Below are 16,519 nucleotides of genomic sequence, written 5' to 3' on the forward strand. Positions count from 1 at the left end.
GTTACGAAAATGTGAGCAAATTTGTCTCACTAGAGTCATGATCATCATCATATTGACTTTAATGTAGCTGCTACTTGTGAAAATTACTTCTGGCAAAGCTATTGCTAATGAAAGATTGTAGATGGTTCATGGGGTATTAAACAGACACGAATATGGCCATCTGTTCATATTTCAGTCTTGATCACTTTTATATTAGAGTAAGAAATGAGGCTCAAATAAAGATTGGATCAGCCCCAGACCATGTTAATACTCATTGTGCTGGGCTGCAAAAAGCTATCCAAAATGACCCAAGAATTTCTCACCTGGGACCTTTTTCAATTTTATGAAGCAACAGCTTTTTAATAGCTTGCTGAATTTCCATTGTGCACACCACAGGTAGTGAGAAAAATCAGTGTTTTAAAAACTCATTTGACGTGGCTTTGAAGACAACCGATCTGATTTTCCTCTCACTTGCATTCATTTAATTCCATTGACTTCAGTAGAGTTAATCCTTAGTTACACCTGTTTAAGTGAGAGCAGAATCAGGCCTAATTCTTAATTACCTTATCTATAGTGTTAAATCTTCAAGATATATCTGAATTAAAGTGACATAGTGACTAACACTGGCTATTCAGTGAAAACCTCAGGCAACTGCCCGGCTATGTTAAGGAGTCCTTCCTACTTATTAACATCCTGAATGTCTGCACTGGGCTTTTCCCCAGTCTACCTTCTCTCTGCAAACATGGCTCCCTACAACAAGGAACATTCATTTTTCACTGCATATAAGCCTCTGAAAACTTCTGTGCTTTACTGTAGATTTTCATCCACTGCACTTCCAAGTAATGAAGTTGACATTGGCATTTAGAATCTGTAATGTGAAACAGTATATGTACAATTAGAATTTGATGTGGAAGTGTGAAATATAAAATATATGAAATGGATCAAGAAGGTGGGATAAGAATCTGTTTCCATTAAATTCACTAGTCACATATTTGCTGATTCTTAAAGTTCACAGCATCACTTACATACTTAATTTACTATTTTATAGTGTGACCCTACAGCCAGAGGCAGTGCACAGTACAGAATATGAATTAGCCCAGCCATGATGTAGACAATATGAAGTGTATCACAGGTCTCTTCCAGGCAGGCTTTAAATATGGGCCCTCAGAAGTTAAAAAATAAATGAACCATTTTAGCTGATATTCCCCCAAAAATTCATCTTCAGGCAAGCACGCAGCATGGAAAAGAAGTACAATTTACAGTGTTCCTTGTATCATTGGCCCTCTCCCCAGGGCCTGAGAGAAGATGAGGTCTCCCATCCTTGGGAGCGCTCTGAATCTGGGCTTAGCTAGCCCTGGTCCTCTCCCCTGGCACGTTCTTCCTGTGCCTTTTTATCAGTCCTCTGTTTATGACCTAATTAATCCTCTAGCACCACCCACCTGCCAGCCCGATTAGATAATTACATCCCAATCAGACCAGTCTGGGGGACCTAATTAGTGCTACAGTGATCAGAGTGCTGTCTGACCTGCTAGCTCCCAGCACTGTCACACCCCTATTACTATCATTTTCACAAGGCAGGGGGACAGAGCCAGAACAATGAATCCAGGGACCCACCGCCATGTTTGAAGTTCAGATCTGGTCCAAGTGTGATGGCTTGGGGCCATCTCTACAAAGGATCCATAATGAAATTATGAATCCAAACACACGCAGACTAGGGAGATATTTGGACCTAAATCTTGGTCCAAATGTCCTGGCTCTGGCTCAGATCTAGAGGTAATTCCCTAGTGTGCTGGGCATTGATTTCCACCCATGTGTAGTTCTTTGTGACTAACACTATTAAGGAAGTGAGAGAAAAGAGTGAAATAGAAGAAGGCATGTACTTCTCTGCTCTTTCATCAGTTCATTCTGTACCTCTTCCTACAGCGGCTACAATATAATGTTTTTCAATAGAGCAACTCTGCAAATTTGGCTCAAGGAGACCCTGAGCAAACAGCATTTCACGACCCTTCAACTCAGCTGTCAGAGGGAAGTGTGTTTCATATGTATGCTTTCCAAACTACATTAGAGAAAAGCTTCTAGGTTTGTATGCATTTTTATTTATCAGTTCCAGATCAGGAACCTGATGCTAATTTCTCTTTAAAGCCTCCGCAGTACATTTATATTCCAAAAACAAAAAAGGAGTGTGACGTTTTCTCTTTCTCACTCGCTCGCTCTTGCTGTGTGTGGGGGGTTCCTCCCACCCCTTGGCTTTACTCTAAAGACCTGTGAATTTCATTACAGTCTCAAGATGAAGGTTCTGGAGGTTATAGTAGTGCTGGTAGCCCTGGTACAAGTTTTTCAGAGTTTCCCCACATTGTACTACAGGAGCTGGATGAGATTGTTAAGGGAAGGAGATAGCTGTGGAAAATGCAATTTGGAACTTTGCTCCAAGCCTACACACTGTCCAGCCGGGACTGTATTAGATCACTGTGGCTGCTGTTCTGAATGTGGGAATGTGGAAGGGCAGATCTGTGACTTGGACAAGGTCAATCATTTCTACGGGCAGTGTGGGAAGAACTTGGAGTGCAGGCTGGATGCCGACGAACCCAAATTTGGGGAAATCCCTGAACCACAATGTGTCTGCAAATCCCAGGAAAGTGTCTGTGGACCTGAAGGCAAGACCTATGCGAACATCTGCCAATTCAGTGAGGCTTATTCTGAGAAGAGAAGAAATATCAACATGAAGCACAAAGGACCATGTGAATCAGGTAACATACATAGACATGTATACCAAGTAAACTGTTCTCTAAACCAGATATATAAAGGAGACAAAGATTTGATGTTAATTTCTAGAAATATCTTTTAATGTTTCAGTCTTCTTACAGCAAAATTATGCTTCAGCATCATTATAATTACAATAGTACTTCTTTGAGATTTAAACAAGTAATTCATCAGCTGGTGTTTAATCTTGTGTGTTGTAAGCTTGTTTATTACCATAGTGGATTTTATATCACATGGTCACTAATAAGCAACAAATCTACAGACTAGGTGATCTCCAAATATGTGGCGTGTGAACTTGTATATTACACAAGTTATATGTAAAGTTATATATGACCATAATGGAATTAATGTCACAAAGTCACTAATAAGTGAAAGATGTTCAGAGTAGCTGAACAGAAGTGAAATGTGGTGAGGGTCAACCACAGAGGTAAAAAATCTATAGAATTATTATTTAATGCCTGAATTGATATTGCAGTGGTGGGTAGCAAGGCATGTCTCAGTTAATATGGTGGTGAAACCGGAATGGAATGGAATAGAATAAGGTTTGGAAATCACTTTAATAAAATTCCACTCTTGGTATAAAGAGTTAAAAACAATGTAACAATGATTTTTAAAAGATCTAAAGACCCACTGATGATTACAAATCCACACATTAGAACAGAATCAAACTGGAATAATTTCCCTAAAGGCATTTGCATTCATGGCGATTATATAAAATTAAGAACCTCATTTCAGTTTGTTGAGGCTTTAAACTAAATACACCTTTGGCTATATTTTATTTGCATAGGTAAGAAACAAGCATTCAAATGCAGCTACCCCGCATAGCGGAGTGGTAGGAGAGAGAATGAAGTGATTAGGATAGTTACTTGAACACTGGCTGTTTTTACAGTCTGATTTTAATGTGATTCATCTTTCAGGAATTAGTATCACCATCTCACACAGCCGATTTCTGAGTGACCTAATGCACATTATGGAGAAAGGTCCAAATTACACACAGCGAGACACAAATAGGGACTCAGAATGCACATATAGAGGGACTCTCTATACAAGATCTCAAAGTGTATATATGTTTGCAGTTTATCTGAGATTATATGTAGAGTTCACACACAAATCTGTACACATGAATATTCCTGTTTAAAAATGTAATGATGCATCATCTCCTATCAATTGTTTTATATAGTATAAAATGTTGCTTGGAAGTAGCCTCATTTCTTTGCAGAGAATTTGAAGCTTCTTGTCTCTTCATGACTTTCTCCCCGAAAGTTTATTTAAATTGTTTGCTTGTTTTACTAAGCTGGACTAGTAAGCACTGAGTGCAAGCAGAACCAAATGTACAGGATCCTCAGGTTTGCACATCAGCAGAGATGCCAAAGAACATTCTCCAAATGCTTTAGCCCCACTGCCCCTTGGAACAGAAAGGATATTGCAGAAGACTAAAGTTGCACTGAAAAAATGTGCTTGAAACAGGAGATCCAGAATACCGAACTGTTCCACTGATAACCTCTTGTGGTTCAGAGGTGATAGAGGTGATAGCTTGTACGTTGGTTACTGGTACAGCATTTGGCACAACAGCCTATAGTCCTCGAGGTCCATGTCGTATTCCCGCTGGGCTCTTCCCATTCTTGGCTGTGAACAGACAACCCTGGGCCAAATTCAGAAGTGATATAAATGGTGGGTTTTGTTACACTCCGGTCCACATATATTTGCTCCCTGGACCCAGGGGGCAATTGCATGAGGGTGGAGGTTTACTGTCCGGGGAGAGAACAGAGCAATCCCCCTTTCCTGTAGGGGGTTTGCCAAGCATCTTTAATTTGTGGCCTTGGCTCCATAGGAGTGTTGCTGGCCAAGGAGCTCAGAATGTGCACATCCGTTGATTGTCCTGCTCCCACCCTCCCTCCAGCAATCTCAGTGCCAGGCAGTTCCAACCCCCCGACAGAATGGGGGTTGTTGTCTGCCAGCCCAGCACCCACTCCAGACTTTGTCATGAGGATCCTATATGCTGGCAGGAAGGAATCCAGCTACAGGGACTCCAGCTACATGAATTTGCATTCATGCTGGGATGGAGGAATTGTTGCAGGAAAAGCAACCAACTAGAGGATGCAAGATAAAGTAGCTCCCCCTGCCTCCATCTCACCTTGTCCTCTCCAACCCTACCAGAGTCCTTGCTGACTGAGGTTTGGTAGCACTGCTGTTCTAGTCCATCTGTTCATTCTCCTCTCCTGGCATGCCAGAGCTCCATGGGGAAAGGTTGATACTGACTCTCCTAAAATCCCTCTGCAACCACACCCACAGTGCTGCATACATAGAACTAGTCACTTTAAAGAGAACCTTGGTGGCTTTAGTTTATAGTCTCCTTGCAATTTATCAGTCATACATTGGAGTGGGGAGCAAGCGGTGCGTCCACCTCTGGTCACACCTTCTGTTCCTTAGCACTCCCATTTTCTGCTGCCTACACACTGGTGCGAACAAGGGCAGCATATCAGCACTCCAGTATATTTACAAGTGCTCTTGCAGGTGGCAGGCATTTCAAACACTGATTCTGATCCACTCTGTAATTGTGTAAATCAGTAACTCGTGGATCCTGGGAGTTAGACTACATGACCCTTGCTGTTCCTTCTAACCCTATGATTCTAATACTGATTCTGCCCCTGTCTGTCTCTCTGGCCTTGCACAAATTGTTTAGCCTCTGTGTGCCTCAGTTTCTCCAAGTGTAAAATGGGCATAATAGCTCTTTCCCACTTTTGTAAAGCACTTTGCAATCTAAGGATGAAAACTCTGTAGAAATTCACAGTATTGGTATAGCAGCAGAGCAGAATATACACCTTACTTTATATTTGTGCACTGTGTAATGCACAGGATAATGGGACTTTATAAGAACTTCAGCATGTTTTACTTCAGTGCAATAAAACTTTATGTGATCTTAGGGGAAAACATTAAGAAGTTATGAGAGGCTGCCATGCCAAGTTGTCATACAAAGCTCTTTGAATTGTCTTCCACCAAATGAAAGAATAGATAGGATTTCAAAGGGGAATATTTGCTTAAAAGCCAATTCCAAAGGGTATAAAAGGCATTTTAGCTCTAAAGTGGCAGAAAAAAAGTAAAAGATTAAAAGGTATTTTAAATCATATGTCACTAACACAAATGCCCAAGAATCTAGATGAGGATAGTACATTGAATGTGCTATTCACCACTGCTCTGTGCCTTGTGAGCTTGTTTACAGTGCTGCAAAGTGTGTGTAAAAGGCCACCATTAGGTTATGGCAGTGCTTTATACCAGTTTCACATAGCTACAAGTAACTCCAAAACGTGTAAGGCAGTGGGAAGTCTAGGCCCTGAGATTGGCAATTTGTCTGTGCCTAGGCATTCTGCTGGTTGTCCTTTGTATGAGAAACAGATGTTGAGCACGGATCGGTATCTTTTGGTAGCATTCTGTAAATATATACATCACTAATCTCAATGCATGTTGTTTTCATACTTTTCCTTCAAAGCATCTCCTGTCCCAGGGATGCCAAATAGATTAATTGTATACAGCAACTGATGAATAAACAAATAACAATAAACTCCTTTCATCACAAGAGCAGACTTTTATCTTCTGTCTGCCACAAAAACACACACACACACACAAAGGCAAAGTCACACACAAGAAAAGGCCCTTTTTCCTTCCCTGGAAGGTTGGTTTGATCAATTTCTATAATAGCTTACAAAAATTGTTAACTGTATAGATGACATGCAGATTCTCCACACTTAATACATCCTCTTTCAAACCTTTGCTGCTGTTGATTTCACGAAGCAATAGACCCAGCCCACAGCATTTCTCTTTACAGACAGTAGCACAAAATACCAGATTATTTTAATGGGAATTTTATACTAAAGGAGCAAAGGAATAGTTTACCACCTTGTGTGAATTGTGTTACAGATCAGACAAATAACAGTAAAGATAAATATCATATAGTTTGAGAAATATACCATTTTGTTGTTACCAGATCAACATTCTTTAGTTTGAGTTTGATGTTGGATTGAAAAAAATATAATAGCAATTAGAAAATGATTTCTGCACTTTTTTCAATAGTTTTGGGGCTTATGGCTATTTTTCTCATATCTGTGGCGGCAGCGATAGGTAGGGTAAAATTCATGGCCAAGATTTTCAAAAGCAGCTAGTGATTTTGAATATTCGCTCTCCCTCTAAATCCGTCCTCCTTAAAGCTTCCACAAATGGAGGCACCCCAAATCATTAGCCACTGTTGTAAATCCTGGATCATACCGCTGGCTCAGAGTGGTCCCTGGAGAACTTGGAGTCATCTATAGCTCATCTTCCCTGTCCCTTTGCACAGGTGCTCAGGAGAGAGGTTACAAGGGAAGCAGCTGTGGGGAAATGCTTTTTGGTAGATAATGCTCCAAAGCCAGAAGTCTGGGAGCTTTGCTGTTTAGTCTCTGATTGTGTTGAATGATTTCCCTGTCTTGTCATAAGCATTTACCTTTGCTGAAGGGTAACTGTGTCCTCTTCTGGTGAAGTAATTCTACAAGTAAATAGGCTTTCTGAGGTGAACTATGTGGGGATTTGAGGGGGAACATACTCCCCTGCAACCCAGACTGAGAGCCCTGATCACTAGTCTTTGGCTACTGCTCTAGCCCAAGCATGGTTTGAAGCAAGTGAATTCATCCACGTGGTAGACTCACTGGGTATGTCTATACTGCATTGTATACCCACGTCTGAGCATCCACACTGCATTGTAAACCTGAGTTAAAATTGCTGGGTTCGGGTCTCACAACCGTGCTGATGTGTTCAAACTGCACTGTGCAGACCTTCTGACTGGGGTCTGTGGCTTAAGCTGATTCCACACTCCAGAATGACAGAGCTTGGTTCTGAGTCTCAGTGAGACTCCAGTTCTTACTCAGCACTGCTAGCAGAGTCTGTGGGTCTGAGTCCAGAGGGGATCCAGGCCCCAATCAAACTGATTTCTGTTTGGCTGGAAGAGGGGCTTGGGCTCAAATTTCTGTCTGAACTTGGGTTGATAGTGCAGGATAGACATACCTACTGTGGGCGTTCCCCTGGCCTGCTCAAGAACTCCCCACATTTACTCCCACAGAACGCCACTCTGTGGCATGAAAGGGGTTGCAAACCCCAACCTCCCTACCCCTGTTGCCTCTTCAAAGCTCGTCCTCATTGATTCCCCTACTGAAGCACAACTGGGATGTTTCAGGCCTTATGCTGTTGGTGGAAGGGGAGGCTGGATTTCAGTCATAAAGACTGTGCCAACCTAGAATGAAGTGGAACAGATACACTGCATGTGAGATGCTCCCCTCAGGAAATGCTAGAGCAAGGTATGTGTATTAAGGGTAAAGGCACAGTTATGTGAACACAGACACACATGCAAGGCCAGAGTTGGAGGTATGCAAGATCAGAAACACATGCAAAAAGGAATTTAAAAATTTTAAAATCTGGCCTTCAGTACATATTGTTCTTAAAGTGCTGGATTACCTGAGTTCACTTTGCCCTTGCAACAGGCAGCGAGATGTTTTTGTGAGACCAGATTCTTAAATCATGCTGGGTTTTTTTTAATCTTTTAGCACCTCACTTTTGATTGGAATTGTTAAATACTGCAAATAATTTGTGAATATTCATTCAAATTCCAAGTGCCTGCTTGGTTTGATCAGTCTATATACCTTTTTATTTGCAATGGGTGTGTGAGCTTGCACTGTGCTGAGTGTTCTGGCCCTGATCCAGCAATGTTTTTAAGCACATGCTTCACATCAATCAATCAGATTGCCCATGTGCTTACAGTTAAGACTGTGTTTAAGTAGTAGATTGGAGCTAGAGTGCTCAACACCTTGCAGCACTGGGTCCTGTTTGCAAACAGCCACACAAGCAAGGTTCTGTTCACAGGAATATCTGTAAATTTGAGTTCTTTAGATGAATACTTGGATCAGCATCTGAGCACAGGTATCCAGAAGTAAGAAGGAATATTCACCTGTTTAAAAAGTTTCTCATCTAATCTGTGAGCAGAAATAACAATCTACGTAACGAATAGTAACAAGTCAAGTTAAACATTTTGGCTTCCTATGCTTATCTGTACTTCCATGGGGAGTCTCATTAAGATCAATAGAACGACCAGTAGTAAAGTTAAGCAAATGTGAAAATTTCTCATCCCAGCCATTCAATGTATCCTTATGAATTCCGAGTATATTAGGCAACTTTGAAAATCTCAGCCCTAAAGGATTTGAATGCCTAATTCTCATTAAAACTCATGTGAATTAGGTGTTCAAATACTGTAGTCAGCTTTGAAAATCTGAGTTTAGAAGAAAACCAGGATTGTTTAATGAGCAATATATAAATAGCAAATGAGATAAATTTGCTGGATACTTTATCTGAAATGCATAATTTGACCTGGTTTGTATTTGATGTTGTCAGCACCTAACTAGATCAATTCTATCTGACAGCATGTATTGAAGCTATTGTTTGGAAATCTGGAGCATTGCTTTGCTTTGACAATTTCAGCTGCTGAAACATTCATTCTGCAGAGACCTATTGACTCAAATTTCACAGGCAAAAATGTATTTATTATTTACCAAAGCTCCCATTGCCAAGCATCTGGGACAGGGGATGAACTATGTGGGGATTAAAATAAATAAAAAATAAAACAATTAAACCCAAACTGGACCTAGTGTCCCATAAAATACAGACAACTTTAAAGAAAGAAAAAAAGAGATAGGAAACATATGTTCAACTGAAAAATGTGTGTTAGTTGTGGACAAACATATTGGGGGAAAAATGCAACTAGATCACCAAAAACAAGGCTATAACAATGATCACGTTCGGTTTTTTCTCTGATTGTTGATGTAACAAATCATCTAGTACGTTCAATACAGGCATAGTACATGCTGCATATGTACATTCAGTAGATGCATTCATATAGTACATTCATCCTGACTCTTATCCTTGAACTGTTTATTTTCTTATTGTGTTCATAGCACTGGATGGGCTCCCTCTTGTGGTTAATGTAAACCTTTTCTTCTTTCAGCCGAACGTGTGAAAAGCTAGTGAATAAATAAGGTAGCTTTAAACTACAGTATAGCTGTTTATTTTTTATTGGGTAAAATGGTTCAGATAACTGGTCGTTCATAAGACTGAGATTCTACTGTATTAGTATTTTATGACCTCTATGTAACATGCAAAAATGCATTCTCTTTGCTTTTTCAAAACAAAGTACTGATATGTGCTCAAAAATATTAACAATTTTTAAACATATGTTATATTAAGCTGTGATCAAATTAGGCAAGATAGAAAAGGCTTATGCCAGGTATATTAAGCATTGTTTCACTCAACACTACAAGTCCTCATTCTGCATGTATTGATCTCATTTATAAGCTCTGTAGCCCGGTATAAGGTTATATTGCATGTTTGCATTGTAAACTTCTGTAACTGTGTAACTCACCAAACAGGAAAGAAGCATTAATAAGTGTAAATTGCCGGTCTTGTGGACAACAGGGCCTTTGGAACCAAATGAACCATTGTAATACCTCAAAAGGACAAATACTTTGATTACCTTCTCCACTGGCATGAAGAGGAGTCAACCACTGACACTTCTATCACAAGGATCGGCAACCTTTGGCACATGGCCCACCAGGGTAAGCCCCCGGCAGGCCAGGCTGGTTTGTTTACCTGCCACATCCGTAGGTTCGGCCGATCGCAGCTCCCACTGGCCGTGGTTTGCTGCTCCAGGCCAGTGGGGGCTGTGGGAACTGGCGGCCAGCACATCTCTCAGCCCACGCCGCTTCCCACAGCCCCCATTGGCCTGGAGCAGCGAACTGCGGCTAGTCGGAGCTGCAATCAGCTGAACCTGTGGACGCAGCAGATAAACAAACTGGCCCGGCCCGCCAGGAGGCTAACCCTGGCGGGCCACGTGCCAAAGGTTACCGATCCCTGTTCTATCAGTTTGGAGTCTGGGGAGAAGGGGATAAAAATCTCTGACAAGGAGAAACTTGGTTCTTTTTGCTGCTTGGACTCTAAAGGGGCAAGAATCGCTAAGCAAAAGCCACTCAGCTGTTTTGCCTGGGTTTGCCCCAAAGGACATACAAAGTCAGCTTATGACAGCAATTTCTATTATCTTTTGAAACTCAAGACTGATACTCCTTTGTTTGTGTATCTTACCTACTTTAACCTCATAAATAATTCCTTTTTTTCTTTTCTTATTTAATAAACGTGTAGTTAGCTTATTTCAGGATTTGCTATAGGCATCATCTTTGGGTTGAGATCTGAGTAAGTGACTGGCCCTATGGGACTGGAAGTAACCTGAATATTATTGTGATATTTGGTGTAAGTGACCATCTGTGATGCCTAGGTGGCAAGATAGACTGGAATGCCCAAGGGGACTGTCTGTGCCTCCATGGTAAGACTATTATAGTGCATTCAGAGTTCACACTTGTTACTGGGTGGATGAAACATAATTATAGAACATACCACCAGTTTGGGGTGTTTGCCAGCCTCAGAGCAGACTATCAAGAAGCAGGGCACTCACAGTTGTGAGCCGCTCCACATGGCACAACAATGTTGTGTGACTTTTTCTTACCGCGTACAGACAGTTGCATTTTACCATGTGCATCTATCAGGCTCTTTTCATATTGGTTCCTTGCAGCTCCTGTTATTTCTTTGCCACCTCAGGATGCTCAGAATTTCACAGGTAATGACGTCATCTTTGGTTGTGAAGTGTCTGCCTATCCTATGCCACACCTTGAGTGGAAGAAAAAAGGGAATAAAATGTTTCTGCCAGGAGATGATGCCCACATCTCAATCCAGGTAGATCATACTTATTCCATGTATCATGTTTTATACTATTGAATTGTGTGGAGGAGTTGGAGGGTTAAGGAGGCTATCTCATTTTTACTGACGTTCTCCTGTTGCAGAGACAAATTGGGTGAGGTAATACCTTTTATTGGACCAACTTCTGTTGGTGAGAGCAGGTTCAGGTCTCCTGTTGCTTCACTACATAGCCCAGTTTATCTACATATGATAAAAGGTTTAGAAAACCTGACCTATGAGGAAAGATTTAAAAAAACTGGGCATGTTGAGTCTTGAGAAAAGAAGACTGAGTGAGGACCTGATAAGTCTTCAAATATGTTAAGGGCTGTTCTAAAGAGGATGGTATCAATTGTTCTCCATGTCCACTGGTGGTAGAACAAGAAGTAATAGACTTAATCTGCAGCAAGGGAGATTTAGGTTAGATAGTAGGAAAAACTTTCTCATTACAAGGACAGTTAAACTCTGGAACACACTTCTATGGGAGGTTGTGGAATCTTCATTGCTGGAGGTTGTTAAGAACAAGTTGGATAAACACCTGTCACTGATGGTCTAGGTTTACTTGGTCCTGCCTCAGCGCAGGGGCATGGACTCAATGACTTCTCAAAGTCCCTTCCAGCTCCACATTTTTAGGATTCAATGAACGTCAATAACAGGATACAACACTATTACAAAGCCTATGTTATTATGATAAATAGCTTGCCAGCACGGGGTGCTACAGTATGATCCTGCCTGGGAATTAAGAGAATTCTGCTTTCAGAAGTGCTTGATGAGAGAGGACAGCATATGTAGAGGAAGAAGTAAACCCTGAATGTCGCACTGTCTTGGTTCTCTCTCTAATGGATCTGGTCATGATCCAGCAGTCCTTACGAGGCAAAACTCCCATTAACTTCACTGTGATTTTTGCCTGCATAAGGACAAAGGGGATCTGGGTCTCTGATCGTTAGCAGTTAAGTCGCTGCTGTCAAGATTAAAAGTGTATATTAAATCTAATCCAAGAAGGTATATACGAAGGTGGTGTACCCCATGCTGAGGAAGAAGTTCCTTCACCGACTTGTGTGGCAGGAAAAATAAGAGCTTTCTGGCCTAGAAGGTAAAGTGGCTGCAGGCCTTGGTAGGGACAACAGCCTTTAAAAGGAAGTGTTCGGGTTGTGGGAGGGGCCCTGGATTCCAGAGATGAAAAGTCCTGTGCCTGGACCTGGGTTGAGAAGCCCTTTGTCACCTTTTATGCTGTTCAGACCTGGGCACTGCAGGCAAAGTGAAACAAGTTTGCTTTTGAACTCCCAGCCATGTTTGGGATTCACCACCCTTCTGGAGCCAGAGCTTCCATAGACCCCTGCCTGGAAAACATGGAGCCTAGCACTCAGCCAGCTCAGTGCAGGAGCCAGCTGGTCCAGCCCAGCGGGAAGGGCTGAGTCTCCTCCCCTAAAGACTAAGACACCACCTGTGATTAGAGGGGAGCAGTACCCCCTGGAGAATGAAGGTGGGGCTGGGCCAGCTGGTCACACCAGAAGATAATAGAGGTACAGAGATCTAAAAGCCACCATTTCTACCCACCTGTACCCTCACCCCCAGAAAACTTTAAAGGATGAGAAGTAGGGTCTGGGAGGCATATGGAGAAGCTGGTGTATGGAGCAGAAGGTGGAGTCAGGTGTGGGGCTGGGGATGCAGAGTGGTGTGTGTGTGGGGGAGGTGTCAGGGCTGAGTGTTGAAGAAGTTTGGGGAAGTGGACAAGGGCAGCATGAGTTGAGGAGGCCAAGGGTAGCAAAGGGGAGGGGCACACAGGAGTAGTTACAGCTTGGAGGCCAAGGGGCAGTGGCAATGTACAGTAATTGAGAGCACAGTTTGGCCCCAAACATAATCCAGGTAATTACCCTTGTGAAAAGCATCCTCTTCTCTGGTGTCTGCTAAACCTTGACAGTGTGTTTGCCTTCTCTAAGGCAAGAGGTGGGCCTCAGAAGTATGGTGTGACAGGGTGGCTGCAAATTCAAGGCATCAAGAAATCAGACGAAGGCATCTACATCTGCCAAACAAAAAACAAGTATGGCACTGCGTATGCATCTGCAAGACTGAAAGTCATTGATGGTAAAGTGTTTTTCTTTTGAGTTGAAGAATTTTCAGCATTTGGTTTCAACACTTAGAGCCCGGGTTTCAAATGCATCTGCCTCACCTGGTAATGCAAATCCTCTGTGTTGGCACTTAAACTGATGCTCAGGTGCATAAAGCAGGCAATTGCCTCTCCTATGGTGTGGATCTGTCAGGGGCTGAGCACCCACAGTTCCTACAGACTTCACCTCACAGGGATTGGCCCTTATGTACTAAGGTGAGTGTCCAATTCTGAATGTCCTATTAAGAGGGCCACATTTGAAAACCATGTCCTGTCACTCTATCCTTATCCCTTATCTCTTATCAGCTCTAGGTATTTTTAGTCAAAAATGTGTATGAAGTGCAGTAAACAAAAATAGATAAACTGGTTAATATCATGGGGATTTGCTACAATTTTCACCTTTTTCCACCTGAAAGACACTGTGGATCACAACTGTAAAGTTCACAAGACACAAATTATTCTGCCATCCCTTTTTACACAACCTCCCCTTTGACTACAGGTAGAGTTTCATATCAGAACCATAGCTGCATGTGGCCCTGAGCAATTCTTAGAACTTCAACAATTCTGTTTAATCATTTATTTTTTGAAAAATTAGGAAGGAATTTGGAATTGCTTTTAATAAGGGTGCTTAGAGAAACACGTGAAATAACTTTTACTATTTATTTTTTATTGGGCCCAGTCCTGGAGGCGAAACTCCTTTTTACTTTAAAGAGAATTGTGCTTGCATTGCATGGGCAGAAGCAGGCTACATTGTTCATGTTTCCCTCTTGATATGGTCCTCCTTCTCTTTGCCAAACAATGGGATTAATTTTACAATGGTAATTTCATGTGCAGAGCACTTGCAGGATCAAATTCATGGCTTACTTGTGTTTGGAACAGAGTTAAAATAAGTGTGTTTTCAACACTTGAGTGTGAGCGAGAGCTAAATACTACAAAGCTTCCGTTGACTTCAATGATACAGAAACGAGTCATCAGATATTGCCTCTTTCTCTCCAAAAGAGAATTTACTAATCCATTAACAAGTATGTTTAGCTCACTGTAGAATTCTAAAGTCATGTTATCTTCCTCTTAGTTCTTGCTTTGTATATGTTCCTTTTAATGTGGAGACAATTTATGTCTTGCTGTGCAGGTTCATCCTCTACATTTCAGATTTCTGCTGGCAGCAGAACCACAAGCTACGCTACAGATTATGGAGACTATTATGACCATACTGAAGAGGAGGAAGAAGATGAATCTGGGGACTATGAAAATTGAAATAAGTTCCTGTGTTAGTCTAGACTTATTAAGGGTCCAATATCCTTCCCTTTCAGCTGTATTTACTAGTGTGATCTGTTCTGTAAAGAGTCGTTTCCTTCCCACAGTTTGTATATCATTCTTCTGGAATTTGCAAGTTGTGCTCAGTCATTTGGCCAAAGAGTACTGTACTACATATCAGTAATAATAATAATCAGATAGACCAGGGGATCTCAAACTGGGAATCATGACCTCTCGGGGGTTGCGAGGTTATTACGGGGGGGAGAGGGGGGCACGAGCTGTCAGCCTCCACCCCAAACTCCGCTTTGCCTCCAGCATTTATAATGGTCTTAAATATATAAAAAAGTGTTTTTAATTTATAAGGGGGTCACGCTCAGAGGCTTGCTATGTGAAAGGGGTCAACAGCACAAAAGTTTGAGAACCACTAAGATAGACCATAGGCTGGTATTGTCAGACTATTGAACACAACTGCTAAACATGGACCTGCCTATTAAGTATTCTGAAAAAGATAATCTTCTCCATTTTAATTTTTTAAAATGGTGAAGATTGGATTAACAAAATCAGTTCCGAAATTAACGGAATTCTTTACCTGACATCCATTATCTTCTTTCTGCATTGCCCATGTAGATATCAAGAGAGCATTCACAAACACAAGTAGTTACGATTGCAAAATAGCTTCAAATCTAACTCCTTTCATACTTTCAGGAAGATTTTCCTTTTCTGGTTTGATAGCTTCTAGGGTTAGTCTCAGCCCAAAGTGAATTGTCTTTTTTTTTTTTGAGCTGAGTGCATGAAACAATTACACCTTTCCCACTGTATAAATACAGCAGGTCTCCTAAGTCATCATCCTCGTCAGGGGCAGAAATTTACTATCTGACAGAAGGGATCTGGGACCCAAGGAGCAGTGAGGAAAATCCAGGGCTGCCTGTGCAACCAAACCGACAGACATACTGTATGGCTCCACCCAGAATTATTTATTTACCTCCTATTCTTTCCCTCCATCTTGGAGACCAATGTCCAAGGCATGGATCTTCACTTATGCTTTAAGCAGCATTGTGTAAGCTGGGGCTTTCTACAAATTAATGTGGAGTTAGCAGGAGTGGCTACTCCTGGTCTCTGTCCATACCCTTCAGACACATGGAACTCCAACTGCACAACGGTCACATAGACAAAATTTTGTGGGCTCCAATGCTCACTTTTTTTGTGATGCTTCCAACTAACAGTGCATTTTAGCTGCACACGCTTCTGATCCCTTGAGATATTGCATTCATGGAAATGCCAAAGCCATTTTTTAAAAGCAGAAAATTATTTCTTTTTTAAAACATTCTGGGAAAATTCACATACATTTTTCAAGCAATCTCAATGATTGACCAAATGGAACACAGCCAATCTAATGTACTCTAACGGCCTTCAGTCTTGTTTCTCCACACATTTAAAACTTTAACATTTGGAATATAAAATGATAGCCCTTAAAAATTTGCCTAGATTTAGATAACTAAAGAATTACCTGAGGCCAAGATATTCAATAATGGGTACCTGTAGTTCAACTCTTAAAGCCAAATTTTGGGCACTAAATAAGTGTCCTGGTTTTCAGACATGCTGAGCACACATTACATCCCATTGCAC

The 16,519-nt window shown here is 41.5% G+C and overlaps 1 protein-coding gene across 1 annotated transcript; it reads left to right on the forward strand.

Annotated features, from left to right (window-relative positions):
* Window positions 1–2,266: 2,266 nt before the first annotated feature.
* Window positions 2,267–14,893, forward strand: LOC311524516 (kazal-type serine protease inhibitor domain-containing protein 1-like; the record flags this gene model as incomplete). Its single annotated transcript, XM_084635676.1, has 4 exons — window positions 2,267–2,726; window positions 11,372–11,532; window positions 13,473–13,617; window positions 14,769–14,893. The coding sequence occupies 4 exons, from the start codon at window positions 2,267–2,269 to the stop codon at window positions 14,891–14,893; spliced, it is 891 nt and encodes a 296-aa protein (XP_084491802.1).
* Between the last annotated feature and the right edge of the window lie 1,626 nt (window positions 14,894–16,519).

Source organism: Lepidochelys olivacea, assembly GCF_965140295.1.
Source record: "Lepidochelys olivacea isolate rLepOli2 genome assembly, chromosome: 8".
NCBI classification, from domain to species: domain Eukaryota; kingdom Metazoa; phylum Chordata; order Testudines; family Cheloniidae; genus Lepidochelys; species Lepidochelys olivacea.